We start from the raw sequence: 12,004 nt of genomic DNA, 5'->3' as shown, positions 1-12,004 counted from the left end.
TGATGGCATCTTTCTATTGCTCCCTTATTTGAGCTTTTCAAGGAGGAGCAGGAGACACCTCTGGAGTTCTCAGTGCTGGCTGGTGTTTAAGCTCTTGGGAGCTTAAATCAGAAAGCTCCTCTGGGGGCTGGGAGGGAAGTGTTTTCTGTTTATTCGCGGTTTACTCCCTGCTGCCTGGTAGTCTCTCCTGGACTTTGTTTTGTTTGCAAAAACAAATTTCCTCCACTGGAACTGTTCTATTGTGTTGCTGAATCAAAGATCCCTGTTACAGGACAGACGATTTCAGTGCCAAACCAGTGTCTACATCGGGCCAGGGAAAGGCAGGCTCCTTCCAGTGACCAGCTTTCGTTGCACGACAAGCAGCGCAACCCATACAGGAAAGCAAAGTGCAAAGCCAAGCTTTTGTTTTGTGTCACCCCCCACCTCCAACCTCTTAAAATTGTTTTTGTTGCTACAGTCATTTCCTTAGGCTGCCTCTGTCTGGGATTTGAACTTTCTGAGCCTCTTGGCATTACCCTGCCCAGGGAAGCCCGGCCAGGGAGCCGGGCTCAGGGGCTCTCTGCAGTGTGCCCGGCCCTCTGACCTTGCTGCTCCGGCCGAGTTGAGGGGAGGACTCGTACTCTGGGCATTTCCTGGGACCTGTCTGCTCACAGTCCGGGTAGCCCTAGCTCTTTTGATGTGGCAGAGCTGTAGATTCAATGAGTTTCATGTGCGCTTCAAGGCGGTTGTCAGGTTCTTTGGGAGATGGAGTGAGCGATTCAGGGTGCTGTGCTGGGGGGAAGGCTTCTGTAAGCAGCACCTTGGCTGAGCAGGGCGGCTGAAGCTTAAGAGTGGCTGCATTTCACAAATACTTCGCTCGTGCTGTCTTGAGAGTGAGATTTGCACCCGTACATAGAGAATAATATTTCAAAAATGCACATCTTGGAAGCAGATGGCTTAAAAAAATACAATTGTTTTGAAAGCAAGAAACCGGGTTGTTCCACATCATACTACAAATTAAGAATATTTTAACAATGTTTTAAGAAGATATTTTAGTAATATTCTTGTTTGAGAGCATTAAGATGTGTTATTGAGAGCATTAAAATGTGTTTTAAGCAGATTGTCTATTCTGTGGGAGTATCCAAAACAACACTGTAATTTCTTCTTCTCTGGCCTGCTTGGACAGTACTGGGAGCCTAGCAGGGTGACCGAGTGCTTGAGAAACCACAAAAACACCTCATGGAGAGAAAGGAACCAGTTTGTACTGCTTGTAGATAACTGGTGAAATGAGTAATAATCGGTCTAATGAGGCTGCAATACATTTAGAGTTAGAGTTGAAAACCAACTTTTCTGCTATAAAACAATCGTGTAACTTTAAACAAAATAAAGTTTATTTTGTAGCAAAATTATTTTTGCCTGTGCCTAGCCAAATTTAACAGTCACATTTCTGTTTTGGGTTTTAGTGTGCTATAATGTGTGCTAATTTTTGAGTTGGCTGTTTTATTATCCTGCACAAATAAATAAATATATTACTCTTTCCTTATTCACAGTCCTTAATAACTTATTCAGCTCAACAATGCCACATGTGTACAATTCGCATTAAATATGGTTATGACAGGATAACACGAGGTCAAAGCACAGGCTAGATTATTTAAGTCGTAGATGCATTGCTGCTTTCTGAAGATTTTCCTCAGTTGTTTTTGAATCAGTGGCTTCACTTTGGTGCTTTCTTCTAGAAGAGTTGGCATGGCAGTGCTCAACCGAGCTGTCTTCTCTTGGTGCCCAGTTGGAAGCATGTGCTTATCTAGTTTTGTTTATTATACAAATGATCTAGGTCTGGGCTTTGCTGTTCTTAAGGCACCTTTCCAAAGCAGTGGCCGTTTACCCATCTAATGCAGGAGTTATTACTGAAGTCAGTGTTTTGTAAACAGAGTGCAAGGCTTAGGCTGGAATTTACTCAGATGCAGAAAGCAAAGAGGGTTGGCTTTTCTGTGGTTTTCTTGTGTCGTGCAGCTGTTTCGTGCTCTGCCTGCCGCCTCCCTGGAGGGTGGCCGGGGGTGCCAGCTGCTCCCCGCTGCTCTGCGCAGGGAGACAGTCACTCTCCTCACACCCGGGCAGGGGCTGGGGAAGTGGATTTGAAAACACATAAAAGAAATAGTATCTTAAAAATAGATACTTAAAGTGTCCAGCTCATTTCATTCATTATGATCTGCATGGTTTCTTTTTCAGGAGCAGTTTTATTTGAGACTGAACTTTCTATGTTTCTGGGAAAGTCAAACCATGCTTGCCTGCCTCCTCTATGCAAACCATGGTATCTGAGTCCTCTTCAGGGCTGTGTGTTCATTATCTTAGGAGCAGAAATAGAAACAGCCTCCTCTCCCTGTGCTCAAAACCAACATTACTGGTGAATTCCCAGGCTTCCTAGAACAGTGGTTGCGTTGCAAGCAAGTAATTTTCTGTGCCCTACTGCAGAGGAGACCATCAATTAGTATAAAAAATGTTAATCGTATTTGTTTTGTCTGCCCCATGTTTGCAAAAGAAGATGCAATCGAAAGGCAAACGTGTGTTTTTGTTCCTTTTTAAACCCCCTGACAAGCCCATGACACAGGCTACTGCTGTAGCTGTACATTGCTATTCATTATTGATGACTTGGGGCCAGGCAGGCAGTGCAGTGCTGAAGCAATATAGATTACCATATACTGGGGGCTGGGTTGGGGGCGTTGTGTGTGCGTGTGTGTGCATGTCTGTATGTGTGTGTGTGTGTGTGCGCGTGTATGCGTTTGGTTTAAGGCCTTTGAAATGCCCAGTTCTGAAAGGAAATCCTACCTGGGCATGTCTTCTGTGGAAAGAAAATGGAGCGAGCTTTCTGATACACTCTAATCAAATGATTCGGAGCATTTGAGATATATATATATATGGGTTGGCTTGCTCACAAACTGGTTATTGTTAGCTTAACTTTCCAGCAGACTTGGAAATGATCCAGAAAGGTGCTGAGCCTCGCTTAGCCCAGGGGATTTGGAGAGCATTTCTCACCTCACAGAGTGTAGTTAACACCTTCACTGGTGAGAGATTTTCCTGAGAAAACCAATGTAAACTGTCTCCTCTATTTATAGCAGCAGTTATAGAGCAGTGACTCTGTTGGTGTGATTTTGGGGATGGTGTCTTATTTCTTCACTACACAAGCCAGACCCCCAATTTGGGTGAATGTGTGATTAATTATGTAAGCACTTCAGTGACTGAGCTGGAGTGAGATGTCTGCCTAGCAAGTAACCAGGAGACCTTGGCAGTGCTAAGAAAGCATTTTACTAATGCTGATTAGTAAAGGAGGTTTTTATTGACACAACACTTCTTCCCATTATGTGATCCTGATTTATTTCCATATGTTAGAGAGGGCTTGCACAGTTTTGAACATACACTGTGATTCTGGGCTTTAAGAAAAAAAATTGCAAAAAGGATGTTGTTTAAACATACATAGGGTGTTTTAATATGCTAGCAGAATAAAATTTGCTTTTGTTCACATGTTGATGGTCTATTTATAGAGAAACTATTCTGCTTCACAGTTATTCAGTTACAAATAAATAAACAGTTCGGTGTTTGCTTATTTCTGCAGCTTTTATCATAACTTTTCTTTGGGTTTTCTGTATTTTTTTTCCTTTGTGTTTCTGTTTTGTTTCACACAACTGATTATCACAACAGGAAAAGTTAATTTGCAGGTGAGCTAATTCAAAGTTTATCTTCTTAAGATAATTTTTAGTTGCTCATGGAAGAATATACTGAGTGTTAGTGAGTCTTTCTGTCCACCTGAGAAAGGAGAGAGGAGACTTGTAAGGACCTGTCTCTGTATCTGATTTCTGACTTTGGGCATCATTTTTGCTCTCTGTTTTACATGGAGAAGGCTTGACAGTAAAAGTGATACAGGCTGTGTAACCTTCTTTCTCTTGTTTTGGGAGGCAGAGGTGAGAAACCATTCTGGTGGAAGGAGAGCATTTCTCCAAAACGGAGTATCAGCCAAAATATAGAGTTTCTTTAGTATATCCCTTCTATTTCTGCTTCATCTTCAGTGCTACTTAGTTAGTACTCTTTGATACGTGTTTCAAAATCTGGACTCACCGATATGGCTAATATAACGATGCAAAAACTTCTCTTTTAGAAAGAAGTTCTTTTCCCTGGAAGGTCCCACAGCTCCACCTAGTGTGACGTCCTTGCATGTTATTTGGGATGACAGAGGCGCCGAGGCTGGTGTATTTTGCTAATAATTAAAATTAGGATTTTCTAGTTACTCCAGATAGATCTAAATAAAGGAGAAACACAGATCAGTTATAACTTGCTTCTGCATGAAAGCAGATTTAAAAAACAAATGTAAAATTAACTGTTCTCCTAAGATGTGTAAATATTTCTCCTTTTCTCTTTTCTTTATATAAAACAATGGTGAAAATACAATGTGTTTTTTGATAGGACTACATGTAACGCATATCTTTAGAGGTTTCTGGTATCCTTATTATCATTATTTACTGAGAAAGAACTGTGCTTGCAGCTCCAGACACCCTCATCCTACAATCTGTGCTGCTTTCCCACTCAGTCCTGCTCAGGTCATGCTATAAGTTGTGGGAACCTGCCAGCAGAGGAGAAATTACAGGATTGTGGCAAAATAGATTTTACAAAGAGAAGGAGAACCCACTCAAAAATGCCTAGATGTGGATAGCTGAGATCCTTTTTGCTTTCTCTGGGATGCTTTCTCTGTGCATAAACACAGCTCCTACTCTGCCAGGCAGCATTACAGTGACCTCCTCTCTGCTGACTCCACACAGGAAACGAATTTGAATAGGCCCAGGCACAGGTTTGATGAGCTCGAATTAGGAAAAATCAGTGTGCACTTGAGGAAGTCTCAAGATTTGCAGTGGACTGGGAGACAGAGGAGAAGAAATCAGTGCTGAAGCCAGGAATGATGGTCAGACAGAAAGCCTGAAAGGAGAGGGAGGCAGCTGGGGCTGCAGCTGGGCAGCGTCGCTGCACACACCAAGGATGTGACATCTCTCGTGAACGCGATTGGGTCCTGAGGCTTTGGGTTGCTTCATGGAAGCACTTGTCCAACTCGCGGTCAGACTGTCTTCTATTTCACTCATTGCTGTTCGAGGATCTTCAAACTCAGAAGTAGATTTTGTAATTACTTTAAAACTTCAGGCCCAGTCACTAGTTTGTTCTGAAATTACTGATGCTTAAGGAAGAGAATTTCTAGTGTGGGGAAGATGCCCTCTGCTGGGAAGCCAAGCAAATCAAGTTTACATGAAGTTTTACTTTCCTGAAATTCTCATGCTCTTGGGTTAACTCTTACCACAGCTCTGAAATTCCACCCCTCAAACTTAATGAAGAAAGCTTTTTTCCTCTTTTGGTTTCATTTTTTAAAACTCAGACTGTGACAAGCCTAGCAGTGTTACTACCAGTAGTTTAGAATGCTTTATTTCTTGCGTTCCTAAATTTTATTGAGTTGAGAAACCCAAAGTCTGCTGCTTTTTTTGAAGCCTTTATGATTCCACCTTGATTTCATATTGTCATAAAATATATAGGGAAAACAACTGCAGGTAGCGATTTACTAAATGGTAGATACCCTTTTGTTGTCTACTGTTCTCTGGTGCTGGTCTGCTTCTTAGCTTCATCCATCATTTAAAATTTCCCTTCTCGTAACAGAGGGCACCTGTCACAGCAGAACGCAGGTATGTGCTGTCTGTGATGGTGCACCAAGTGTTACGCATAGTCATGTATGCACGTGAGATGCTTAATCTGGCTTGTTTTGTCCCCTCTAAGAAAGCCTTAGCCATTTCAACATAATGTTTCTGATTTTACAGATTTGTTATTAAAAGCTCAAATTTGGCCTGTTTGGAGGACTTGCAGCTCTTGCTGTGGTACTTATTTGTGATTATATTTGAATCGGGGTTATGTAAAATTGTATTTTTCAATACGATTAAATTCAGTATTGTAGTACAGTGCCTTAGTGCTTTGCAGCATGAATTTAATAATATGTGAATTTAAATTACACTCTTTTCATTATCTATTCAGGTCGTTCAAATCAATAGTTTGATATAAAACAATGCAATAAGGAACTAAATAAAATACTTTATTCTGAAGTCCTATAGTTGGATAAGCCTTCTCAGGTTCAACAAAGTCTGAGCTGACAAAGAGGAATGTGCGATACTGAAAATAACAAAACGAGAAAGCAAATAAAGCAAAGTAGTTATCTAGTATCAGGAGCATGTGCATGGAAGAACAACATAGGGATCTTGAAGTTGTGTCATGGGGCAAAGACTGAAATAAAGAAGACGTCAGAAAGAGCAGTGCTAACTTAATCTGAAACTGCAACTGATAAAACTTACATTTATGTCATTTCCATGGACATGCAGTATGAAAGTGGGGCAAAATCCATATGTTAGTGCAGAAAGTAAGAGAGGGAGTTAAGCATCTTAAAATCTGTCCTTCCCAGCGTTGTCTTTAAGTAGGAACAACAGACAGCATACCTTTTATAGCCATGCCTACACAAATACTAAAAGCTGTGAGAACTCAGAAACAGTTTTTTTTTTTTTTTTTTTTTTTTTTTCCTGAATAGGTTTCTGCAGTAACTTGGTCCACATTCTGATACATTGAAATATTTTCCAAAGAATTGGTTGTGGTTTGTTGTTTGGTCTTTGTTGTTGGTGGTGGTTTTTTTTTTCCTTACTCAAACAGTCGATGACTCTTGTAATAAAAGCATTTTGAGAAATGCTGGTATAAACAGATGAAGATTGAATTTCAGTTCCCATTCAAGTTTGCCCTCTAATGAAATTATCAGGGATTTTTAGCTATTTTCCTCACATGTTAGCCTATCAGTGCTAATGGAAGTACTGACCAGATAATTCTGTAAGTAACCTTTTTTTTTTTGGTTAAACTTTTGCTCCTTTTGTGTCCTGCTCCAATGAAGTGTCAAACACATCCTTAGCTCTATGCATGGGAGCAGATAACTGATTTGAGAAAATGTGCGTTGGTTCATTGCCTTGATTACAGAAACTTTTTCTTTCAAATCCTGCTTCTTGAGACAAATCAGAGGCTACTTTGGTTAAGAGTTTTTCTGCTGGTGATTGCCACATATGTGTTGTTCCGATGACCTGTAAGAATGAAGAAAAATTGCTCGAGAAATATATGGATAAAGGAAACCAAGGAAAGTTCACATGTATTTCATGCCTCATTACAGTAATCCTTACTCCTCTCCTGCCATGTGTCCCTCTGGATCTGTGCCCACCCTGTTCTAACTATTTGCATAATTTCTTTCTTAATGATTTTCCATCATAGATTCAAATCCATTATGTTACTTTCTTTTGCTAACCAATTTGGCAGCCAATTGCAGGTATTGATTCTGCATATTCTCTTGGACAAGAAAACAGCTTTTAATATCCACTCTAAAGTAATGCTGTGTTGTGTGAAACATGTAGAAAACTTATTAACATCTTACAAAGAAAATAAGAGTTAAATGAATCTGAGTATATTATTCCTGTTAAAATGCATGTGTACATACACATACATATGTGCATTTAAACTTTTAAGATATGTTTCGTGATCCTTACTGAAAAAAGGTGTTTTCAGGTATCTAACATGACTATGCAGACTCCTATTTTGTATCAGTGTTTCAGGTCAGACCGGGATCTTTTTCTTTCCTTTCCACTAAAATCATTGAAATATATTCAGTCAGTCTTTCACATCAGAGGTGTAAATGGATTTCTTGAAAGTTTTTCTGCTGGTAGCAAAAGGCAGCCACTTTACAACTTTGACTCCATTGTGGGCAGCAGTCAGAAAGCTTAACACTCCTCCCGAACTTTGGAGATGCTAAAACTGTGCAGTGACCTTGCATTCTCAAGGGCAGATGCTCAGCTTCTGCTAGAAGTGCTAATCTACAATCTCTTTATCTCCATACACTGTGTATTTAGCAGCATTTGCCTGGAAAGCCAGGCAGGGAAAAGAGTAGTCAAATTCAGGTAGCCTTTCCCCTGATGGTGTTACTATCCAGTGGACTTCATTTTTATTTTCATTTTTAGTTTCCTTTGTGCTTTTCAGCGACTGTATTGTTAGTGGTCTGACTAACAGGTAGCCATGTTACATGTGTTAGAATATGCTGTGTTATGATCTGCTAGCACCTCAATTGGACAGTATAGAATAACTGTTAACTCTCTGGTTTTGGTTATTCTGAGTGAAATAGTTTTTTTTTTTTTTTTTTTTTTACTTCATTTTACTTCAGAAACCTAAATTGTTGTCTGTAACTTGTCAGATGTTTTTAGACTGAAATTGCTCCATAGATTACTTTCAGTAGGTATGAATTGAGATGTTTCACATAGTGCTTATGAGCATACGGAGGAGCTCATTTCTAACAGCAGCAGAAAAAAAAATCTGTTGAAGTAAGACACTGTTTGCAGGGAAAGGCAATACCTTTTATTAGACAGATATACTGCAGTCATATAAAACCCTTCAGATCTGGAACAGAAACCCGAAAAGAAGGGCTTTTGCACACAAACACATCAGTGTTTCTGTATAATATGTACATTTTATATAACATATGTAGGATTTTATGTGCCCAAAGTCTTTTCCAACTATATCAGTTGATCTGATAACAGCTATTCCATCCCCTAATAAATCTTTCCTTGCTAACACTCATGAACCATTACAGCTACCACAGCACTGAAAACCTCTTGGTTTTAATGTAGTGTCTGTGGTTTTTCAATTTGGCACTCCTTATCAAAATAAAGCATTAACATCAAATTACTCTGATTCAGCAACAGCATCTATTTTTTTAATATAATCGCATCTATTCTGTCAGGTAATTGTTTCGCTTCCCGGGGAATTGCATGCGTGTTGCAAATGGGAAAATTCAGCCCTGTAAATCCTTTCTGTGGAGGGACAATAGGAAACTGGTTCTTAATTATTAAGATCACCAGATTTAATTGAAAAACTTTCTAGAAAATTACTGAATGGATGTTTTGAAAGCCAGACTCTCAAAAAGCACAGTCAGAAATCTGTGATCTGCAGGGATATTCCCTTTTCCTGTCTGCTTACAGAATTATGAAGAAATGTTGTCACAGAGGTAACGTTTTGCTTCATAGCATTATAGGCTTTGAACTAGTAGTGACTGTTGCTCACACCATTGTGTTGATATCCCTAAGCTTCCAAAGCAAATACATAGGAAGTCAAGGGACTCGTCCTCAAGTCGACTGATCCATTAGCAAAGTAAAAGGAAAAGTTGGACTATTTTTGTCTTTTCTCCTACGCCCTTTTTTATGCTTTACACATAAAACACATTTTTTTTTTTACACGTTTACACTTTTGTTTTTTTTACAGTTGTATGAAAATGCTATTGAAACATGTAAGAAATCAGTAATGCTGCTGAAATCAGCGAGTTCTTCCAGATGCAAAGGAAAGCTAGCTGTGTTCAGCAGCTGGGAGGATCTTGTCTTCCTGCTGTTCTCAGCTCTCTTAAAATACAGGTTAGAGTAAGTAAATCACCTCCTGGCCCTTGAATGTTCCTGTTTGTTCCTACCCAGAAAGGGTTGCAGTAGTACCTTGTTACAGGTAATATCGCATATTGCTCTGAGTACCTTGCTCTGAGTAATATCACATAAAAGCTGGCATTTGCTCATTCCAGTGAAGCATCTGTGTGCATCCATTTTATACAGACTTACTGTCAATTCTCCCTTTTAAACGTTGTAGATGATGCTGTCCTTAAGTGTCGATTCAGCAATTAGTGCCTCTTCCCTTCCTGAACTTCTTTTTCTTCCTCCTCCACAGCTGATATCCTTGAATACCTATATTTCTTCATAAACATTCCTACGTTTTGGTCTAGGCTTCCCCCTCTACAGGGAATGATTCCCTGAAGCAATCCTTAATGTTTCTACCTTCTTCTCTTTCCAGTCTTTATGATCTATTTAAGATGTGACATTCGCAAAAAGATAAATGATTATGGATAGCTAGGCTGTGGGCCAGTCAGATATGGCATATATTATTTATTTCAAAATATGTTTTAAAATTCCACAGAACCTTCTGGTTGTGCAGGTTAACTGTTACCTCCTCATTTCTGCGGGTCTGCTCGTGTTTGGCACGTTTACTTGTTGCCTTTTAAGAGCGCTCTGAGGAGGAGCCCTCTGTGCCGTGTGGGCTCTCTGTACCAGTGATCTTGGTCAGCACATAAAGCAAATACAAAGATGCTCATAGAAGATTTTTCTTAATATTAGCTTCCATGGAATGGAGGAGAGCTGTGCTACTCAAGATTAAATGTAAAGCAAGGTACAATTGCTTTTTTGTTTGATTATTTTTCACTTGAACTCCAATCCAAAAGGAAGTGTTGTTTTAGATGGATGTAAACAAGTTTTGGGAGTCTTGTCTTTGGGAATTTTTTGAATAGCTGAAAGAAGAATTATTCCTGAGAAATCTTTGCCTAAAGAATAATCTTGGGTTAGAGAAGTTCTAGGTGAGCTTTGTGAATTAGTATGCATTAAATGTGAGAATACTTTTATTGAGCAATAATAAAATATTGAAGTCTGATGGAAGGATGATGGGGAATTACTGTTTGCAACTATGAAACTGATGCATGTCATGTTAACTCCCAGCCCAAACAATTCATTTTAAGATTTACCCTCATGAAACTTAAAATCCTATATTTTTTTCCAATCATCAGCTTTAAACCTGTTCCTTGTCAGTGAACAAAACAAATCTTTTTGCTTATGTCTGCCTGGGGGATGTGGAAAGCTGAGGTGGTCCTGTGTGATTAAATTAGATGAAAGACTTGCATTCTACCACTGAGACACAAAGTCTAATCGAGTGAAATGAGTTTTGAGATCTCAACTCTTTTCCTTGGGGAGTATCAGCTTACATTACACAGTCACAACACCTAATTCATCACAGTTGATGTGGATTTTGCACAGTAGAGAACTGGGACTGGACAACATGGGCCTTGATCACCAATCTCCTCCTAGGGAGAGGCGACTTGATAGATGTAGCACAATGAGGGGAGAGTTTAGATATGTATATATTTTCAAATTTCAATCTATATTTCTGTGTATCATATGTTTTAAAAGAATCTTAGGCCTAAAATGGGGAAAGCTAGAGGTTTTAAAAAATGTAATGAGTATTGTTTATAAAATGATGCTTGTATCAGTGAAGAACCTGCATAGTGAAGAGCAAAGCTGAATTTCTCCTTTTTGTCACTTAATTTCCACAATGCTGAATGAGCTTTGTGTGTTTCAATGCAATTGAGTATAAGGAAGTAAAGAGTGCTCTGCTCCCCTGATTAACAGACAACTATTTTTGTTTCTTCCAGGGCATCGTTATAACTCCACTGCTGCTTCTACTTTTTGTAAGTATTTTGTTGTGAAAATGTCTGTTCTTTTACTGAGTAATATTGTACCATTAGATGTTATATTTAAGACAGCATTGGATGATTTCACATATACATGAAAAAAACTACCTTCCAGAGGGCTGTAAAGTTGTTTGTCAGTGAATGCAAACACTAGCTCTGTGTTTTGCTGAGAAGACTGAAACCTGTTGTTCCTGCAGCATCACAAAACCGTGTGCTGTAGACTGGGGCAAATAGAAGTGCTTGCCGTGCAGGTGATTGCGGATTAGGAGGTCTCTTGCACAGCACACATATGCAAGAGTCAGACAAGATCATAGCAAACAAAAATGGGTGACAGCCGGTTGCAGGGAGCCCTGTTCAGGTGAACAAAGCCTCATGCTTGGCCAGCTGAGCCTGTGGGTATTTTTGTGGTAGAGGTTTGTGAAATCTTGAAAGGAGGAAGATAAATGACTGAGGCGCCTGTGCACCACTAATAAGATGTTCGTTCGTTCTTGTTAGATCAAGGCTTTCTCAGTTATTAGTTTTCCATCAGGGCCTTGATTCCTTACGGACCATGGGTGAAGACACAGTTTCCAATTTAGGTTTTGAGGTGGTAGTGTGTATTACTCGGTGAACGATGAGGCGACCTTACCCAGCAGGTAATGCTCCTCCAGTGTGTCCCAT

The 12,004-nt window shown here is 39.6% G+C and overlaps 1 protein-coding gene across 1 annotated transcript in view; it reads left to right on the top strand.

Annotated features, from left to right (window-relative positions):
- The window catches only part of SLC10A7 (solute carrier family 10 member 7), a 125,560-nt gene that overhangs the window by 71,635 nt on the left and 41,921 nt on the right, over positions 1–12,004 (top strand). The window contains exon 6 of the mRNA XM_088526582.1: positions 11,306–11,341. Within this exon, the coding sequence (XP_088382708.1) occupies positions 11,306–11,341 (36 nt within the window). The remainder of the gene's footprint in view (positions 1–11,305; positions 11,342–12,004) is intronic.

This window comes from Tinamus guttatus, unplaced genomic scaffold (genome assembly GCF_059628265.1).
Source record: "Tinamus guttatus ecotype Peru unplaced genomic scaffold, ASM5962826v1 Tinamus_guttatus_pri_ptg000247l, whole genome shotgun sequence".
NCBI lineage: Eukaryota > Metazoa > Chordata > Aves > Tinamiformes > Tinamidae > Tinamus > Tinamus guttatus.
This window is presented reverse-complemented; position numbering and strand designations above follow the sequence as displayed.